Source organism: Armigeres subalbatus, chromosome 2, assembly GCF_024139115.2.
Source record: "Armigeres subalbatus isolate Guangzhou_Male chromosome 2, GZ_Asu_2, whole genome shotgun sequence".
NCBI lineage: Eukaryota > Metazoa > Arthropoda > Insecta > Diptera > Culicidae > Armigeres > Armigeres subalbatus.
The window spans coordinates 378366540-378388465 of NC_085140.1; the positions used below are offsets into that span (position 1 = coordinate 378366540).

The 21926-nt window shown below is 42.4% G+C and overlaps 1 protein-coding gene across 2 annotated transcripts; it reads left to right on the forward strand.

The window, feature by feature from the left end:
* Positions 1 to 8988: 8988 nt before the first annotated feature.
* Positions 8989 to 13439, forward strand: LOC134217283 (transmembrane protease serine 9-like). Of its 2 annotated transcripts, none has more exons than XM_062696040.1 (11): positions 8989 to 9084; positions 9179 to 9232; positions 9293 to 9494; positions 9552 to 9719; positions 10731 to 10825; positions 10882 to 11039; positions 11103 to 11286; positions 11344 to 11593; positions 11653 to 11906; positions 11968 to 12623; positions 12676 to 13439. In XM_062696040.1, the coding sequence occupies exons 1-11, from the start codon at positions 9036 to 9038 to the stop codon at positions 13306 to 13308; spliced, it is 2703 nt and encodes a 900-aa protein (XP_062552024.1). In that variant the 5' UTR covers positions 8989 to 9035; the 3' UTR covers positions 13309 to 13439. The 2 variants fall into 2 exon arrangements, with proteins under 2 accessions (XP_062552024.1, XP_062552023.1); XM_062696039.1 differs by having other exon boundaries at positions 8991 to 9084; positions 9173 to 9232.
* Positions 13440 to 21926: the final 8487 nt, after the last annotated feature.

A 21926-nucleotide genomic window follows, 5' to 3' on the forward strand; every position in this document is an offset into this window, starting at 1 on the left:
GACCAAGAATATATGCTGAGAACACATTCTGTTCTTTGTGCTACAGAGAGCATGTACCATATTTGAAACCGGAAAACTGATTTTCAGTTAAGCGTGTAGATAGGTAGACATTACTCCAGAGATTTCTTGGATGACCAAGAACATATGCTGTGAACGCATTCTGTTCTTTTTACTACAGAGAGCATGCACCATATTTGAAACCGGAAAATTGATTTTTATTTACGCGTATAGATCAAAAGGCCTTACTCCAGGGATTTCTTGGACGACCAAGAACATATGCTAAGAACATATTCTTACTACAGAGAGCATGTACCATATTTGAAACCTGTAAATTGATCTTTATTTACGCGTGTAGATCGAAAGGCCTTACTCAAGGGATTTCTCGGATGACCAAGAATATATGCTAAGAACACATTCTATTCTTTGTACTACAGAGAGCATGTACCATATTTGAAACCGGAAAATTGATCTTCAGTTACGCGTGTAGATAGGAAGGCCTTACTCCAGGGATTTCTTGGATGACCAAGAATATATGCTAAGAACACATTCTATTCTTTGTACTACAGAGAGCATGTACCATATTTGAAACCGGAAAATTGATCTTTAGTTACGCGTGTAGATCGAAAGGCCTTACTCAGAGATTTCTTGGATGACCAAGAACATATGCAGTGAACGCATTCTGTTCTTTTACTACAGAGAGCATGGACCATATTTGAAACCGGTAAATTGATTTTTAGTTACGCGTATAGATCAAAAGGCCTTGCTCCAGGGATTTCTTGTATGACCAAGAACATATGCTAAGAACGCATTCTGTTCTTTGTACTACAGAGAGCATGTAACATATTTGAAACCGGAAAATTGATCTTCAGTTACACGTGTAACCGGAAAATTGATCTTTAGTTACGCGTGTAGATCGAAAGGCCTTACTCAAGGGATTTCTTGGATGACCAAGAACATATGCTAAGAACACATTCTGTTCTTTGTACTACAGAGAGCATGTACCATATTTGAAACCGGAAAATTGATCTTTAGTTACGCGTGTAGATCGAAAGGCCTTACTCCAGAGATTTCTTGGATGACCAAGAACATATGCTGTGAACGCATTCTGTTCTTTTTACTACAGAGAGCATGTACCATATTTGAAACCGGTAAATTGATTTTTAGTTACGCGTATAGATCAAAAGGCCTTACTCCAGGGATTTCTTGGATGACCAAGAACATATGCTAAGAACACATTCTGTTCTTTGTACTACAGAGAGCATGTACCATATTTGAAACCGGAAAATTGATCTTCAGTTACACGTGTAGATCGAAAGGCTTTACTCCAGGGATTTCTTGGATGACCAAGAACATATGCAGTGAACACATCCTGTTCTTTGTACTACAGAGAGCATGTACCATATTTGAAACCGGCAAACTGATCTTCAGTTACGCGTGTATATCGGAAGGCCTTACTCCAGAGATTTCTTGGATGACCAAGAACATATGCAGTGAACGCATTCTGTTCTTTTTTACAGAGAGCATGTACCATATTTGAAACCGGAAAATTGATTTTAGTTACGCGTATAGATCAAAAGGCCTTACTCCAGGGATTTCTTGGATGACCAAGAACATATGCAGTGAACGCATTCTGTTCTTTGTACTACAGAGAGCATGTACCATATTTGAAACCGGAAAATTGATCTTCAGTTACACGTGTAGATCGAAAGGCCTTACTCCAGGGATTTCTTGGATGACCAAGAACATATGCAGTGAACGCATTCTGTTCTTTGTACTACAGAGAGCATGTACCATATTTGAAACCCGAAAATTGATCTTTAGTTACGCGTGTAGATCAAAAGGCCTTACTCAAGGGATTTCTTGGATGACCAAGAATATATGCTAAGAACACATTCTATTCTTTGTACTACAGAGAGCATGTACCATATTTGAAACCGGAAAATTGATCTTCAGTTACACGTGTAGATCGAAAGGCCTTACTCAAGGGATTTCTTGGATGATCAAGAACATATGCTAAGAACACATTCTGTTCTTTGTACTACAGAGAGCATGTACCATATTTGAAATCGGAAAATTGATCATCTACGCATCCTTTCTCTGTACCACAAGGAGCATGTACCATACTTAGAACAGGACTGCAAATCTTTGTTCCTGAACTCAAGCCATTTCTTGGATAACTGGAAAACTTATCTGTGATTTCATGCAGATTAACTATCATTTCGTTCAATTTTGAAAGTCAAATTTGAAAGTTTATTTCGGTTCCAGTTAACAAAAAATTCCTAGTGCAATCCCATTTCGACCGCATAAAAATGGTTTTGATTGTGCTGTCATTCAGTTAAATGCCTCAGTCTATCAAACAACTAACACACATGCTTAACATGTACGTGGGTAGTGCTGCCAACAAATTTCTATCATGAAATTATATCTCCTGTTTCAAACTTTTGGAATAGTGGAAAATTTTAGTATGAATGACGATTGTGTATGAAAAATATTTAATTGAAAGACTTTACTTTTATTACGCTAACGGAAAATTATTGAAAAACCTACTTTTATTGACTGCATGATGTATTATCAGATGTGTAGCATAAGATTATTTCAGTTCAAACCGCCAGTTTGGCAACGCGTTTTTCGACTATAAACAAGGCGACGAAGAAAATAAATTTCAAACGCTTTAAAGTTTGAAAAACAGATCATTTGAACGCCTTCCGGTAGTTATTTTCAATTATTTTTCACTCGAGCAATAAATATTGCTTTTATTTAGTGCGTAGTGGGAAATTTATGTGAAAAAGTGCAGTGAAAATTAGTGAATTACGTTGATTTTGGTGACGGTGTTGTGCGTCTTCTACAGCAGTGAACGAACTGGATTTTCCTTCGTCGCACGGATAACATAGGAAATTGTGCAAAAGTCAGAGCCTCAAAGTTAAATTTAACTGTATTTTAAGTAAGTAACCCCGGAATGTAATTTGAATGAATGCAGATCGTAGTGTACACTTTTTCTATCTCGCCAGATGATTAGTTTATTATGTTAGTTTACGATTCGCGAGAATTTAGTGATTTAGAATTTGATATGACGAATGCTAGCGCCATGGACGAATTAGCGCATAACCCTACATTGGAAAAATTGGAATTTACTGAAGTGCTTGCTACCCGTTGACGAGCGGCAAAATTTGTTTGTGAATTGTGGTGGGTATGAATTGCTCGGCCGGTAACTGGTTTCGAAATTTGAGCGTTTGAAAATTTCTACCCGTCGAATCTGGGATCCGATTGGAATTTCCGTCATCAATTTTGCACGGAATTCAAAACTTTTTTGCGTGAAGGGCATTCCCAGAAATTGGATTTATGATTGCCCCCACAATTTGCACATTTAAATTTATTGGAATCTTCTCTCACAGGACATGCATCCTTGGCGTGAGAGGTTCCACCACAAATCATGCATTTAGCATCCATGTGACAATGTTTGGTTCCATGACCCCACTTTTGGCATTTACGGCACTGGGTGGGGTTTTGGAAATTTCCCCCAGGCCTGCGGAAATGTTCCCATGTAACACGGACATGGGACATAATACAGGCCTTTTCCAAACTTTTCATATTATTTAGTTCACTTTTGTTAAAATGAACTAAATAAAATTCTTGAGAAATACCCCTCTGGGAAGTACCAGAGTGGGATTTCTTTTTCATCTTAATTACTTGGACTGGTGAAAATCCAAGTAATTGAGAAATTTCAATTTTAATCTCATCCAGTGATTTATCATCACTGGGGAGACCTTTCAAGACGACTTTGAACAATCGCTCAGTTTTGTCGTCCTATGTGAAGAATTTATGGCGCTTCTCAGTTAAATCTGAAGAAGACGTTTGCGATCGTCAAAGGATCCCGGCAAAACGCGGCAGTCACCCTTCCTAGCAATCTGAAATGAAACCTTAGTCCCCTGAAGGTTACTCAAAATCTCATTCCGGAAGCCAGAAAACTCGGCAATAGATACCACAATTGGCGGAATCCTTTGCTTTTTCGCATGAATCGAATCACCTGAGCTAGAGGTATATTCGATTTGCTCATTTTCATCATTAATCAAATCGAACTGATTGCTCAGTTCGATTGGAGAAAAATTATTTCCGATATTAGAGTTAGAAGGAATATCTGAAGTCTCCATCTTCCTTCATTTTTTTTCGCGCGTTGGCAGGATGGTATTGAACCCTTGTTTCTTAGAAGGAAGTGGAGAATTCAGAGACTCGCCTTCCTCTCGTTTTTGTTAATGCTCATTGCTGAGCGTGAAGAAATGATCTTCTAATAGGTTGTTTCCCAGAACGGTGTCCTTGGAGGATTACCACCGCTTGTCGGAATTTTACTTCCGCAAACGGGTCCAACGTAAAACGAAGGCACGGGTCCTTGCAAAGATCGTAACGGGATCAGTGGGTACAAATAGCGCTAAGAAGCACCGTTGAAATTAAAATAGCTTCGGGTAGTATTAATAACTTCCTTCCGCAAGGAGAGAAAGAACCGCACAGCACGGAAGCACGATGCGGTCTGAACCCAATTACAATCTTTATTCAATGTTGCCTTCTTCAATCTTTCCAATCTTCAATCAGTCATGGAAATCTATCTTTTCAATCGAATCCAAAAATCTAATCCAAATCAAATCCAATTTCAATCGAATCCATTACTATTCTGTCAAAAAAAAAATCCAAGTTTATTTCGAATTCTCATCAGCCTCATTCTCTTGGTTGATAACCCGAAATTGGTCGCATGAAGGACCTAAGTGATTTCATCGTCGCGACAGCGACAACTAGTCGCCGCGATTCTATCGTCGGGTCGCTGCCGGCAGTGTTCCATTACGCTTCCATACCGACGGCGATAGAATCACGTCGCGATTGTCGCATCGTGTGTGTTTGGGGGAACCTTAATTCAAAGCGGCTGAGTCCCATAAACATTTGTCAGCCCCCACACAAAAAACTGAGTCAAAATATCTCTAATAAACACATAAAACAGTCGGCCTCACTGTTGAGGTCGAAATACGTATCAGTCAAAGGTACAAACAATATACAAATCACTTTTTTCAATTTTTTTGATGGGCCAGCATAACATTCTGTAATTAATTCTACAAGAATTGAATGATATGATACTCATCGTATGCTCTTGATCGTAAATTGTGTCGTCCAACTGCAAATCACTGTTTGTCGATGTTTCAACATACTGTTTCCCATATAAACATCCAACGAGTTTAGCACCGCACAAACGTTGACCGATTTGGCTGAATTTTTGTCCAGAGCATAAGGGCATCAAATAGAACCGAATAAGAGGGCGGCCCATCAAAAAGTTTGAAAAAGTTTTTTTTTGAGCCACCTCAATATCAAATCATGGAAGCAAATTATTCTATATTAGAAAATATCTTCTGGGTTACTATGATTGTCCCTTCAATGAGCTCTCCAAGGATTTTATATTCTACATCTTGATTTTTCCATGAGTCTATGGTATTTTCAATATCGACTCAAGGAGGTTTCATTGTATACGTAAAGACTACCTATAATGTTCGCTCCAAAAACAAACTTTTTATAGAGTGCTTGAAGACCCATAGTGTTAAATACCAATCGACTCAGTTCGACGAATTGAGGTGATGCCTGTGTGTGTGCGCGCGTATGTGTGTGTATGTATGTGTGTATGTGTGTGTGTGTTCAAAATTTTTAGCTCATTTTTTTCGTACTTACTCTTAACAAGTTGCATTCGACGGGGACACTTGTCCCATTGTTTCCTATTGAAAATTGGTCGGATCGGACCATGGGCTTAGAAATAATAGACTAAATACTATTTCTTGTAAAAAAGCTTGCAAAAAAGTCTAGCTCACTTTTTTGGCACTTGGACTTTATCGGTATCGCAATAGATTACATTCGACGGAGAATCCTGTCCCATTGTTTCCTATTGGAAATTGGCCGGATCGGACTATGGGATCAGAAGTTATGGTCAAAATACTAATTCCAAAACCACAAAACAAAATCACTTTTTTGGCACTTATGGTCATCCGATTTGCTTTCAACAAGTTGTGTTCGGCGAGAAATTTTATAATACATATAAACAAATATTAAAAATAAGACCTATCCATTTACACTGGATTTTGTTTTTACACGATTTATATTTTCTCAATTTTTCACTCATCCTAAATTTTTAACGCATATCAATTATCATGTGATTTTTCTTTGATTTATACTGGATTTTTTGAAATATGTTGCGAAGAGTTTGGTTGTAAATTGAAGTCACACGATCATAAACACGAGCGAAAAAAATCGTGTAAAAACAAAATCCTGTGTATTAGTGTTATTTTAGACTTTTCTTATATATTTCTTAATCTAAGACGAACGAACAAGAATGGCACCATCACCGCTAGGTGAATTAATCAGGGTTTCTATAATGGGCCGTCCCTTATTCCATTCTGTTTGATGCCCTGATACCCTGGAAAAATCGATCAAAGTTTGGGCTGAGCTAAACTCATTGAAAGCTTATATGTATAGAAAATCATAAAAATTTAGTAATTTGAAGGCATTTACAATGAAGAACTACGATACTAGTTTAGTTTTTGCAGAATTAAATACCGAATATTATGTCGGAAGCCACGAGAATATTAGGGTTTATCCGACGAATTTTATTTTTGACCAGAACTAGTTAGTTTCTTTCTAGCCTTAACCCTAAAGTAATGCAGCGGAATGAAGACAGAAACGTCAAGACTTAACTAGCCTTAACCCTAAAGTAATGCAGCGGAATGAAGACAGAAACGTCAAAACGTCTTGCGTTTGGGGCTTAACTAAGCTTTGTCAAGATTATGATAAGCCTATGTAGATGTATCTTTCTAAAAGCGCTTTTTCAAACACGCGCCGCAACTGTTGCTACCATTAGGCGACTATATTGCTGAGTCGCTGCATGCAAGATTTCATTGACGTTTGGGGAACCATTAATCTGTTTTTTTTATCCCTGATTACTCCTCTATTTTAAGATCCTTTTCCGTATTCAAAACAAACCAATATACTTAACATCCACCTAGTAGAACTTACATTTTATCTGCCAATCAAACAACAAATCATAGAACATTTACTGTGACCATTGGCGTAACTACAGGGGGGCTAGGGGGGGCTGTAACCCCACCTAGGATTTGGCTAGCCCCCCTAGAAAATTTGTTACTTTGTATAAGTATTGCGCATATCTAGTCCACTGATTATATACGGGGGTAAATGCAGAGAAAGGATTGTCTTCATTATCCAATCCCTCTTTTCGAAACACTACAGCAATCTATTCGCTCAAGCTTTTGAACTTCGAGCAATTGTTATAAGGCTTGCTCACGACAAAATCTGGACCCCTCAAACATGTTATAACTTATGAAATATCAAAGGAAATACCTCATCAACAGGTAAATTTAAAAATATATTATTTATTAGTATTACAAGTACTAAATGGATAATGGACAATTCCTTGAGATTTTCAAGTTTTTCCAGGTTTTTGTGAGTAATTGTTATCTAAATCGAGCGTATGATCTTAACCTTCCTAACTAATACCAATCCTAAAAGCTGCAGCGCATTTTAATTATCACTGTAGGCTTCTTAAGAAAGGTTCGGTAAAACTTTTGGATTTCAAGTAGAGGTAACTAAAAGTTGAATAAGAAAAAACTTTGTATTCTTTCGGATGAATTTTAGAAACTCCGCATACTATTTAATTCCCTAAACTCCTATTGTCGCTGCAGCAATGAAACCAATGAAAATGTCTCAGTAGGCGTGAAACAGACTTGCTGAGAGAAAAGATGTGTTAAATGTTCCTATGTGTTAACTTGTTAATTTATTGCAATTTATTTGAACTAAAATGAAAGTTAACGACCAATAAGTTGTATTGGGATGTAAAACTGATTTTTTTAATCATCCTAGAAGTTATTCTAACAGAAAAGAAAGGTTAGTTTGTTGTGGTCAGACCACCGTTTGAAAGCTCGTAGGAATTGTCAGGCCACTGAATGGAAAGCTGTCGAAAGGAGTTTAATTAACTAATTTATTCAATAATTATTTTATAATGTATTCTAGGTTCAAAGCAAATCAAAAAATCCTTTAAAAATCAGGATCGTGCTTCACATTCTATTTACGGCGAGCCCAACACCTATGGTTTCTGAACCTATCAAGGATTTTAGAAATCCTACGAGATTTCTAGATTTTTGTAACAGGGCTGAGCGTCGATGAACATCATTTGAAATATTTAAGTCGTCCATTGCATTGATATCTGGTAGACCAACAATATACATCAGTTGAATCGAGCGAAAATGGTAAACTTTCTGTGTTATGAGTGTTAAAATAGAAAAGTTTAAAAAAAAGTTAGCCCCCCCTAGAATTTTTCATTAGTTACGCCATGTAACTATTCCACGCCAATTGAATAACGCGGTGAAGGCATTTAATAAAGAAACTAGTGATGTTCGTTCATTTCATGGGAATCACATATATTACAATGATCGAAGATTAGTATCGCAGCCGCCACTGAATGCAGCTTCGCCATCAAATATGATACGATGTAACAGGTTCCTATCGAAAGGTTTCGGCCTGCAGTAAACCATTCGAGACCCATTTGTCTCACAAGGCGTGTTCACAACAAAATCTGGCTACCCAAATCACAAAATATTTGTGTTTTGAACTAAAATGCTTTAACTATGCCAACTAGCCAACATACTAACCAAACATCTAAGGATGCTAATCCAACAACAGGCGATCATGAAATGTTGTTTAAACTTTGATTATTGTTAAACCTTACAAATTAGTAATATAATTGATATTGTGACCTTCACAACTAATTTGTTCAAACATACATAATTTTTTAATATTCTGGAATTATTCCATGACAGAGAATTAATAGTTATATAATTGTGCCACAATTACACTTACAATTTGCACAGATTTTCCCGCGAACAAACTTCACCTGTTATCATTGAGCGAAGCGATCGCGTAGTGAGGGAGTCTCCCTCTCTGCTTAGCGGTTTTGATTTCAGTAAGTGTTCTAAAGCGATCTCCAACCGATCGGTTTCACGATGCTCGTCTCATTGGGTTGGGTAATTACCGTGTTTGCGGTTTGTGAAGGTAAGTGAAACCTCTTAATTTATATTCAGGTGTTACCATAGCCAACGAATAATGATAAAATCAAGATACTGTTCAATAAATTTAAAAGTTTTAGGTCGACATTGGGATGCTGATCAAATGCTACCAAATGTGCGAACTAATCTGGACGGTAACAATGTACTAAACATAAATGAAAAGCCAATTATTCCAGCTAGTGGATATGTTTTAGATTGTAGATCTCGTTTTCACCAGCTGAAGGCATCGGGTCAAGTTGCACCGGCTGCAGGTTTACGCGCGTTGATAAAAGAGTTTGCCCATATGGGAGCCATAGGATGGACCCAACCAGATGGTAGAGTATTCTGGAATTGCGGAGGTACATTGATTTGGGCAGATTATGTGTTGACGGCTGCCCATTGCGTCGTAGATCATAAGTACGTAAGCTGATTTTATCGTGTGTATGGATGTTTAAATTTTGGAAATATTTTAAGCAATATACGACCTGACACTGTGAGGTTTGGTGATTTGAACTTGGACACAGATGAAGATGATAGACATTTCCAGCAACTAAAGATCGATGAGATATACAGACATCCGTTACATCGGTTCGGATCAAAGTACCATGATATTGCTCTGGTGAAGCTGGAAAAGCCTGTTAGGTATGTTATATGCAAACTTTTTTTTACCGAGTTCTTTTAGTGGACTTATCTGCTTGAAAGCGTCAACGAGTAAAAGCTTATTCGGATGGCAAATACGAAACCGAGTTTGTCAGATAGATGCTGTTAAAACCTTAAAACAGAAGCGGAACGCACGAAGTGAGCTGTCGTATTGAATTTATATAATAGTAAATCAATATAAAAGGGGCCCTCCTTTTGGGGGGCCCTAGCGGTGGCTGAGGGTGGCTGGGTTCGGTCTAGACAATTTTCGGATTGGAAATTGTCTCGACTTCCCTGGGCATAAAAGGTATCATCGTTTTAGCCTCATGATATACGAATGCAAAAATGTTAACTTGGCTCAGAAACCTCGCAGTTAGTAACTGTGGAAGTGCTGAATGAACACTAAGCAGCGAGGCGGCAATGTCCCAGTGGGGGATGTAATGCCAATAAGAAGAATAAGAAGAAGAAGAAGAAATCAATATCAAAGCTTTTAGAAGAACCCAAATTTAACCGATAGTCGATAGTCGTTAGCGGAGTCCAAAGTAGGGATAGTAGGATTTGTCCCGATCTCCATCTCACTGGAATATATATTCATCTCATCGCGAAACAAAAAACTACAGCACCAATTTTGTCGCTTCTTTTTGTAAATATGCGTGCTCACTGCTGAAAAAATCACAAAAATAAGAAACAAATCGAATAGTGAGAAGATTCCCTACACTTAAGGTAGACCGCACTTATAAGAAAAAAAATCAAAATTAGTTTATCGAGACTGATTAATCCCTAAAAAAAAAGTTCTTATTTCCAAAAGCTACAGCGATTTTAACCACAGCCAATGGTTACAGCCTCCGGAATTAGGTCATCTTTCTTCATGCTGTAAGGCCTTCACAGGAAAGCCTTGTACTTGTGAACCTCACGCAACTTCAAGGCTGATTTATGGTGCTCCTTGATGAAAACTTGAAAAGATTTGTTATTTTTTTATCTGCAATTATACCAACTGTGTATTGTCAACTGTAGGATACATGAGACAGTTTGCCCGGCGTGTCTGTGGCTGGACACAGAATTGCGATTCAGAGAACTCATTGCTACCGGATGGGGAAGCACAGGTCACCGTAGGTGTTTAAAAAGTTTCGATGACAAAAAAGTTAACTAATCTTATTACTGTCAGTTCAAGCACGCACACCAGACCTGTTGAAAGTTTCACTCAAGCCAATGGAGACCTCTGATTGCAAAAAAATTTATACAAGCGAATTTGTTCGAGGGTTAGCTTCTGGGCTTCACGAGAATCACTTGTGCGCAGTTGACGACAAAATGGACACCTGTGAAGTAAGTTGGCAACTATGTTGAATACATTTTACAAATTCAATCGTGTGCCTTCCTATATCCCAGGGTGATTCAGGAGGACCACTACAAGTCAAATTATTACACCAAACCTTTCTGACGCCATTTATAGTGGCCGTTACTTCGTTTGGTCTACCTTGTGGGAAATCAAGCCCTGGAGTTTACACCAAGATAGCGCCATACCACGATTGGATTTTAACGACTATGCGTCAAAGCGAAGAACATATTGAGGGTTAGCTTCAACAAATAAGTTTTCAAATTACTCCTACGTAATATCTTAGTATTTCAGACGATATATTCAACGCCACATTATGTGCTTTGCGTTTCCAAAACTTCCGTGAAGAAATTTACTTGTCTCATCTGAACAAAACGCACGTAATTATGTCCACGTATATGGACGATCATATCTACACAATAGATCTTCCTTCATATCTCGTTAAACTCATGTGGAACGTTAACGAAGCGCCCCAGCATTGCTACGGTGTACTCATTGATGAAAATACAGTTCTAACAGTCGCTGATTGTGTACACCATAGAGGGTAAGACTATAAAATGTTTTCCAAAAACCAAATTCAAATTGAATTATTTTCCTTCTCAGGATACCTGCTTCATCTGTATCACACACCACCGAAGGTGTCATAAATATCTCGAAAATAAATGTACATCCAAAGTACAATCCAAATTTGGGCTATTACAACATCGCTATTTTGCGATTGGAAAAACTATATAGCTTCATACATATTCGGCCAGCTTGCACAAACTACAGAAACAGCTCACATCATGACATAGACACTGTCTATGGGGAAGGGAGGAAGGATATGTACCTTTGCAGAGAATTCCCAGAATGTATAGGTATATTTTATACATGTACATATGATATCTAATCAAATCATCAATACAAGTTCCCCTTTAGATTCATCCTTGGAATCTCTGGCAGTTTACACGAAAATAAAAAACAACACCAGCTGCGTTATTCCCAGAGAGTACCATCCACGCTTTCCAGACGGCATTACCAACGAACTGTTTTGCGCAGGATCTGACAGGTTCCTTGTGCCTGGGGCTTGCAACCTGAAGATAGGAAGCTCTTTGACTCACATGGATAAAACAGGGGAGATAGTCACCGAAACCATGCATGGTGAGATAATAACTATCCTTTTCGATCTTTATCCCCCATTGGAAGCTCTGGTGCAACTTGGAAGAGATTGTGGATATGGCGAGCATTTGATAGCAACGAAAGTTCGTAGCCATCTGGATTGGATGGAGCGTGTATTGCTGCAGAAAAGCGGCACGGCGAACACACTTCAATTTTTGGATACTAGTCGTCGCGAGGGAGATTCATGCACCGATGAAAATAGCCATCCAGGAAGGTGCACACCAATATCAAAATGTCAGCGAAAGTGGAAAAAATATGAACTAACCAAAGAAGCAACTTTCTGTTCTGCTATTTCGGTGATCTGCTGTCCACTCAGTGAAATCGATAAAGACGCCTGCAGTAATAAGCATTCTATTCTGTCCAAATGTCCAAAAATGGTTCATGACTTACGTCCAGAGAATAATACTGCACCAATGGTATGCTTCACAATATATTTACTAATTAATAAACCATTTAGCTTCGTTTTAGGTTCGGATACTTGATACTTCAAATCGCTACATTTGCATGGGTGCCATCATCTCCGATCGGACGATTCTAACATCAGCCAGTTGTGTGGACAACATTCGGTCCCCTTCCGTTCAACTACTACAAAGTTCGGAAGCTAGGTTTCGAGTTCAAGCTATTATACCACATCGCTTCTACAACTCAACAAGCTACAGCAACGATGTCGCTCTATTAAGATTATCGCAATCACTGACTTGGAATCCTCGTCTTCATCCGATTTGCCTATGGATGAACAAAACTCACTCTCCACTCATAGTTGAAATGTTACTTCCTTTTAACACAAGCGAACCCAGTATCAAGTTCATCGAAGTTCTAACGATGTACAATTCTGACTGCCAAAGGACCCACGATCATCGGGTGCTTGACTCGCACGTTTGCGTCAAATATCCCTATCGAAAGCACACATGTGTTTCTTCACAAAATATGCTTCGGTGGGAGGACAATGAAGGAGTTCCCTACATAATCGGGCTGGCTGTGGATAACAGGGAGTGCACAAATTGGTATTATATGGTGTACTCTAGAGTTGCTGCACTCGTAGATTGGATTGTGGATAACATCAGCGATAAAGAAATTAAGCGATCTTTCAACACAGAATAACAACTGCTGACCTAATTTCAGATATATGAATAATTATTAATACATCTAAACATCATTGGAATTGATTCAGCCGTTTTTCGAATGTATTTGATAACTGGCCACCACCGTTTTGCAAAATAAATCAGAAGCTTAAACGACCTAAACCTTACCAACTAAAAAAAGAAAAAATATTCCTGACTTCCATTTCAGCAGCTTCCAAATATAGATCAATAACGGCGTTGGTTTCGTTCTTTCAGTCTGTAATAGTGAGGGAATGTTAATGTGTATCAAGGGAGCAAGAAAACCTCTGCTTATCCACAATGGGCACTGCAAATAAGTTTGTATGTTGGGTTGGTTAAGCACTATTCCATTTAATTCCACCACGATGTGATCTTTTCAGATACGTATTTCGGTCTTACAGCTAAGGTCGAAATACGTATCTGTAAAGTTTACAAAATGGTGGAATTAAATGGAATAGTACTAAACCCGTCTTAATCATCAAATCGTCTAGGCTCGACGACGCGACGGTTAGTTTCGGACTAAAATAAAACCTCAATGAATAATTAAAATAATAATGTTATGCAATATGGGCCCCAGTATGCTGCCTTGAGGCATCGCGTATTGGATGACGTGGTTAGGCTCAAATCAAAATGTCATCGAATATTCAACTGCTTTGCTTGTTTTTTCGCCATCATAGAAGTGTCTGGTCTAATGTGAAGGTTGCTGGAGTGCCCAAAACAAAGTTTTGGAAGTATTGTCTAATTTAACGGGTTACGACTCTTAGCGCGAAAAAACGGACTCGAATAGGAACATGGAACTCTAGCCCTAGCCCAGCAGGGTAAATTGGCACAGTTTGCCAATAAAGCACGCCGCATGAAGCTTGAGATCCTGGGACTGAGTGAAGTCCGTTGGCCAAACTTTGGAGAACACAGAACGCCGTCGGGACAAGTTCTGCTATACGAGGTTCTGGTTTACGAGGTGAACACCTTCCCCGGCATCGCGGAGTTGGCTTCCTACTAAGCGCTCAGGCACACTATGCGCTTATGAAGATCGGATCGGACAACTCGAACCATGAGCGCATCATGGGACGCCATGATCTCTGAGAAATAAGCGAAAACGGAAAGCTGTTCCTAGAATTCTGTGGTAATAATGGCATGGTGATCGGGGGATTGCTCTCCCTTCATCGACCGGTTCACAAGATCATGTGAATCTCCCGTGACGGCTGTACAGAAAATCAAATCGACCACATCTGCATCAGAATGTGCAGGTTGAGGATCAAAGGCCGTGTCGTATCGCTTTGATGCCATTTCTTCAAAAGTTATTCGGTCCAACAAGAAACCAACTTCACGGTTTGAAAATAGTACACTGAATGAATTGTTTTTGTTCCACGTGGCACTTTATGCTATTTTCCTGCCTACTGCGATTTGAATTCAACTTATGAAATTTAAATTTGATATAATTTCAGCTATAATTTCCTTAATACAATTTTCGCTATAAACTGAAACTCACATTTGTTATAATTGAATGTGGAGGGGTTCGTGTAGTGGCTCAATTTCTTTTGATGCTTTAGCCACCGTCAACTCAACTAGATAAGTGAATAACATCGCGGTTTCTCTTACACTATAAACAATTTCAAGCGTATTGAGTATATATTACCCATTTGTCTTTTAAAAGTTATATATTTCATGTATTAAATTCTATCGTACCTGTTCGTACAAAACTCTCGTATGTGCAATAACGAGTAGTAGTACAAATGATCATATGAATAATTCGCTATGTATCCCACAGGCCGGTTCTTCAACTTCAGCATAATCAACGTCCAAGTTTAGACCGACTATTGGAAAGTTCAGCGCTCACCGGCTGACGAACGAAAACGGCCTACGACTAATTGATTTCGCCGCCTCCAAGAATATGGCCATTCGCAGCACCTACTTCCAACACAGCCTCCCGTATCGGTACACCTGGAGATCACCACTGCAGACAGAATCACAAATCGACCACGTTCTGATTGATGGACGGCACTTCTCCGACATTATCGACGTCAGGACATATCGTGGCGCTAACATCGACTCTGACCACTATCTGGTGATGGTTAAACTGCGCCCAAAACTATCCGTCATCAACAATGTTCGGTACCGACGACCGCCGCGGTACGACCTAGAGCGACTGAAGCAACCTGATGTCGCCACTACATACGCGCAGCATCTCGAGGCAGCGTTGCCGGAAGAGGGTGAGCTCGATGGGGCCCTCTTGAGGACTGCTGGAATACAGTCAAAGCAGCAATTAACTACGCAGCGGAGAACAACGTCGGGTATATGGGTCGAGGTCGACGGAACGATTGGTTCGACGAAGAGTGCAGACAGATTCTGGAGGAGAAGGACGCAGCGTGGGCGGTCGCGCTGCAGCAAGGTACCCGGCAGAACGTGGAACGTTATAGACGGAAGCGGAGACAGCAGACCCGCCTTTTTCAGGAGAAGAAACGCCGCCTGGAAGAAGCGGAGTGCGAGGAGATGGAACAGCTGTGCCGTTCTCAAGATACACGCAAATTCTATCAGAAGCTCAACCCATCCCGCAAAGGCTTCGTGCCGCGAGCCGAAATGTGCCGGGATAAGGATGGGAGCATCTTGACGGACGAACGTGTGGTGATCGAAAGGTGGAAGCAGCACTACGAGGAACATCTGAATGGCGCTGAGAGTACAGGCAGTGAAAGTCAAGGCAGCGGAGGAGATGACTACGTCAGTTCAGCGGACGATGGAAGCCAACCAGCCCCCACCTTGAGGGAAGTTAAGGATGCCATTCAACAGCTAAAGACCAACAAAGCCGCTGGTAAGGATGGTATCGGAGCTGAGCTCATCAAGATGGGCCCGGAAAAGCTGGCCACTTGCCTGCACAAACTGATAGTCAGAATCTGGGAAACCGAACAGCTACCGGAGGAGTGGAAGGAAGGGGTTATATGCCCCATCTACAAGAAAGGCGACAAACTGGAGTGTGAGAACTTTCGAGCGATCACCATCCTTAATGCCGCCTACAAAGTGATATCCCAGATCATCTTCCGTCGTCTGTCACCATTAGTGAACGAGTTTGTGGGAAGTTATCAAGCCGGCTTCGTTGACGGCCGCTCGACAACGGACCAGATCTTTACTGTACGGCAAATCCTTCAAAAATGCCGTGAATACCAGGTCCCAACGCACCATCTGTTCGTTGATTTCAAGGCGGCATACGACAGTATAGACCGCGTAGAGCTATGGAAAATTATGGACGAGAACAGCTTCCCTGGGAAGCTTACCAGACTGATCGAAGCAACGGTGGATGGTGTGCAAAACTGTGTGAAGATTTCGGGCGAACACTCCAGTTCGTTCGAATCGCGCCGGGGACTAAGACAAGGTGATGGACTTTCGTGCCTGTTGTTCAACATTGCGCTAGAAGGTGTCATGCGGAGAGCCGAGTGTAACAGCCGGGGTACGATTTTCAACAGATCCAGTCAATTTTTTTGCTTCGCGGATGACATGTACATTGTCGGCCGAACATTTCCAAACTGCCACACTGTACACCCGCCTGAAACGTGAAGCAACAAAAGTTGGACTGGTGGTGAATGCGTCAAAGACAAAGTACATGCTTGTGGGCGGAACCGAGCGCGACAGGGCCCGCCTGGGAAGCAGTGTTACGATAGACGGGGATACCTTCGAGGTGGTCGAGGAATTCGTCTACCTCGGATCCTTGCTAACGGCTGACAACAACGTTAGTCGTGAAATACGAAGGCGCATCATCTGTGGAAGTCGGGCCTACTACGGGCTCCAGAAGAAACTGCGGTCGAAAAAGATTCGCCACCGCACCAAATGTGTCATGTACAAGACGTTAATAAGATCGGTTGTCCTCTACGGACATGAAACATGGACAATGCTCGAGGAGGACTTGCAAGCACTCGGAGTATTCGAGAGACGGGTGCTTAGGACCATCTTTGGCGGTGTGCAAGAAGACGGTGTGTGGCGGCGAAGAATGAACCATGAGCTCGCCCAACTCTACGGCGAACCCAGTATCCAGAAGGTAGCTAAAGCCGGAAGGGTACGATGGGCAGGACATGTTGCAAGAATGCCGGACAGCAACCCTGCAAAGATGGTGTTCGCTTCCGATCCGGCAGGTACGAGACGGCGTGGAGCGCAGCGAGCGAGATGGGCAGACCAGGTGCAGAACGACTTGGCGAGCGTGGGGCGTATCCGAGGATGGAGAGATGCGGCCTCGAACCGTGCATTGTGGCGTCAAATTGTTGATTCAGTGTTATCTGTTTAGATGTTAACTAAATAAATGAAATGAACATCTGCATCAGCCGAAAATATAAACGGAGCCTTCTTGATGTACGGAATACGCCTGCGCATTGCGCGGATTCGTCGGCAGGATGAAAGAGTTGGACGACGGTTCAACACATGCCGACTGGAAGATGCCACGGTGAAACAGTCCTTTGCTGGAGACGCGTGCTGCAGATATTTCGGAAGGTGGCAGCGTGGTAGACCAGTGGACTGCCATCAAAAATGCCTTCATCATCACCAACGAGAATAATCTTGACGAACTGCGCGCCCAGAGAAAACAATGGATCATCGATGAGACCTGGAGGAGAAGCCAAAGCAATCAAAAACCAGACGAGCCAAAGTCTTCGCCCGTCAACGATACTCGGCTCTGAAGAAGGAAGTAAAACGCTCATGTCGACGGGACAAGCGAGCGTGAGTGGACTCTGTGGCCGACAAAGGAGAGAGAGCCGCTGCAACCGGGGACATTCGCCTCCTCTACGATATTTCACTACGCTTAAACGGGCGAAGTTGAATGCAACGATGCCTGTGAAAGACGCGAATGATCCGACCCAACTGACCAGCTGAAACGCTGGTTCGAGCACTTCGAACAGCTTTTTCCACCTCAGCATGATCTGCCTAGGATCCGACGTATAACACGCGTCAATACCGAAGCTCCATATTACGCTGGAGGTCTACGGCGAATCGATCGAAGAGGTGGAGTTGACTGCAGCCCACTCGATCGCAATTGTGGAGGAGTGGATGAGTTTCAGGAAGTTAGAACTGGCTCACCACAAGACTGAGGTGGTTGTTATTAACAACCGAAAGTCGGAGCAACAAGCGGTGATAAGGGCAGGCAACTGCGCGGTCCCCTAAGTATGCTTCATCAAACTCTTGAGGGTAATGATCGACGATAAGCTCACCTTTGGTAGCCACGTCAATTACGCCTGCAAGCGTGCCTCCACAGCTATAGCGGCATTGTCCCGGATGATGTCCAATAGCTCTGCGGTTTATGCCAGCAAGCGCAAGCTTCTGGCTAGCGTTGCTCTGTCCATACTGAGGTAGGGGCCAGCTTGGGGCACGGCCCTGCGTATTAACTGCTACAGAACGAAGTTAGAAAGTACGTATAGGCTCATGTGCCTAAGAGTTGCGAGCGCGTACCGTACCGTGTCGCACGATGCACTTTGCGTCATCACCGGTATGATGCCTATTGACATCGTTATCGGTGAAGACATAGAGTGCTTCGAAATGCGCGGTATGAGAGGCATCCGTAGGACTGTCAGGTTGGACTCAATGGTCAAATGGCAGCGTTCGTGAGACAGTTCCACTAAGGGAAGATGGACATATAGGTTGATACCGGAGATAAGTACATGGGTCAAGAGTCGCTATGGGGAAATCACTTTCTACCTGACCCAGGTCCTTACAGGCCATGGTTGCTTCAGACAGTATCTACACCGGTTCGGACACTCAGCCTCGCCCGAGTGTCCGGTGTGCGTGGTTTAGAGGAAACGGCGGAACACGTGTTGTTCGTGTGCCCGCGTTTTCGCACAATGCGCGACCACATGCTTGCCACATGTGGTCTGGACACTACCCCGGACAACCTAGTCCGGAGGCTGTGTAAAGATGAAGTTTGCTGGAACGCCGTTTTATCGGCTATCGTCCAAATCGTCTCGGAGCTACACAGAAGGTGGCGCGTGGACTCGAGGAATGGCTAGTTCAGGCGCAAATAAGAGGTGGTCCAAGGGTTCGGAGTCGGCTTCATGGGTCATACCGGTGCCCTGTGGTCGAACTCGATCCTTTTATCGAACAAGTGGCCGCGTGAAGAACAACATGGTATCGTCGCTTTTGCGGCGTCGGTCAACCGGGCGGGTTCCGAGCCCGAGGACGGAAAGGGGTCCTCGTCAAGGCTGGGGCAGGCGTAGGCACCGCGTCGGCAAGTCCCTCTGTGTGCTGGCGAATAGGCCCGATCGCAGAAAGGTCAATTTGGGGTGCACGCGGCATCATCATTCTTGATACCAGTCGTGCAGAGGGAAGCAGGCGCGAAGTCGACCCTGCCCACCTTCCGAGGACATAGGGCGTGGTAAGGCCACCTGGAAAGCCGGCAATGCGCTGGCACGATACCATGGTGTTCTTCTAAAAAAGCTAGTCACGATGTTCGATGCTGCAAGGACACGCAGCTAACCTCGAGGGTGCGTTATGCACTGGCCCCCCTTAGAAGCATTACTTTCTGGTTGTACCGAAGGGACGATGGGCTTGCGGCGGAAACGGTTTAGCTGGTCGGGGATGCAGTCCTGCCTCCCTCATTGGAGGTGGCCCCTAACCCAGCACTTCCTGGTCAACCCAGGATGTCTGTTGAGCAGATTCCCCCTCCATTGTTTAGGAAGAAAAAAAATATCGAAGCTCCATCACTGCTAGAAATTCAAACAGCCATCCAAAGCATGAAATCGAATAAAGCCCCAGGGGTCGATCGCATATCAGCCGAGATGGTCAAAGCTGACCCCATGGCATCCGCTCGACTATTGCATCATTTATTTCGCAATATCGCAACTGGGTGCAAGGTATCTTAGTGAAGGTGCCCAAAAAGGGCGACCTGACTGTATGCGATAACTGGCGATGCATTATGTTGCTGTGTACCGTTCTCAAAGTTCTATGCAAAGTCATCCTAGCCCGGATTCAGGAAAAGATCGATGCAACTGGGTGCAAGGTATCTTAGTGAAGGTGCCCAAAAGGGCGACCTGACTGTATGCGATAACTGGCGATGCATTATGTTGCTGTGTACCGTTCTCAAAGTTCTATGCAAAGTTATCCTAGCCCGGATTCAGGAAAAGATCGATGCGACTTTCCGGCGCAGCAGGCCGGATTCCGTGCGGGAAGATCCTGTGTGGACCATATGTTCACGTTCACGATCGTAGTATTCTGGAGCAGGTCAACGAATTCCAAGAGTCCCTTTACTTGGTATTCACTAACTACGAAAAAGCTTTCGACCGTCTCAATCACGAGAATATGTGGGGCGCCTTAAGACGCAAGGGGGTTCCTAAGAAACTTATCGGCTTCATCGAGGCACAGTACGAGGCCTTCTCGTGTAGAGTGCTGCACAATGAGGTCTTGTCCGACCCTATCCGGGTCGTAGCTGGTGTGAGGCAAGGATGTATTCTATCACCGTTACTGTTCCTCATCGTAATCGACGAGATTCTGGTAGGTGCGATTGACCGTGAACCAAACCGCGGGCTGCTATAGCAGCCTATAACCATGGAGCACCTAAACAACTTCGAATTGGCTGATGACGTTGCACTCCTCGCTCAACGGCGCTCTGATATGCAGAGCAAGCTCAACGACCTTACCGAGCGCTCCTCTTGGGCAGGTTTAGTCATCGACGTCAACAAAAGCAAATCGTTGGATGTAAACACGGTAACCTCTTCCAGTTTTACAGTAGCCGGGCAACCAGTGGAGAATGTTGAAAGCTTCCAATATCTTGCAATTACTGAATTAAGTTTATATAATTCACTTATCATAAGACTAGTTTGTACAGTCCCATTTAATTCCACCACTTAATTGCACCTTAACCGATACGTATTTCGACCTCAACAGTAAGGTCGTCTTCAGTGTTTCGTACTTGACTCGACTTCTCGAATATTATGTATATCAAACCCACCCAGCTCTACATTCCTCTAAGCGACCACGGATTAATAGCAACCGACCATGGCACGACACACGGACTGGACTGGATGAAAGGATAGGAAAGGAACTACACTACAAAAAAACAAACAACATATCATTACATGCTCATCGCTGCTACATCGATAATGCAGTAGCGGAAGCAGCAAAAATACCAATAGGAACAATGAGGTAGAAAATATAATTAGAAAGATTGACTTTGTACAGTAAGTTAGACGGTTATAGATGTCACATGTAATACGCTCACGTTGTGCCTAATTGGGACGAAAGAGCTGATTAAGGCCCGATGTCCACGCAGCTTCTTTTCAACGCTGCGTGCACACGGCGTAGAAAAGACGCAGATGTGCATCGGGAAAAAGCGGTAACGCAGCGTCACCGCACCGATGCACACCTACGTTTTTTCAACGCCACGTGCACGCAGCGTTGAAAAAACGCTTTGTGGGCATCGGCCCTAAATAAGCAAATAAAAAAAAATACGAAAGGTTTTTTGAGAGATTTCAATTTTTATTGAGAGTAACAATTGGCTAAAAAATACTACAATCAAAAGTCACGTTTTAGGGACACAAATCTCAAGAAATAGGAAAATTAGGAGGAACAAACCACAACTGGAAACCAATTTCTTAAAACACCTCAGTTTCCATAACATTTTGAATACCCCAGACCCCAGTGAAATTTGGTTTTGCT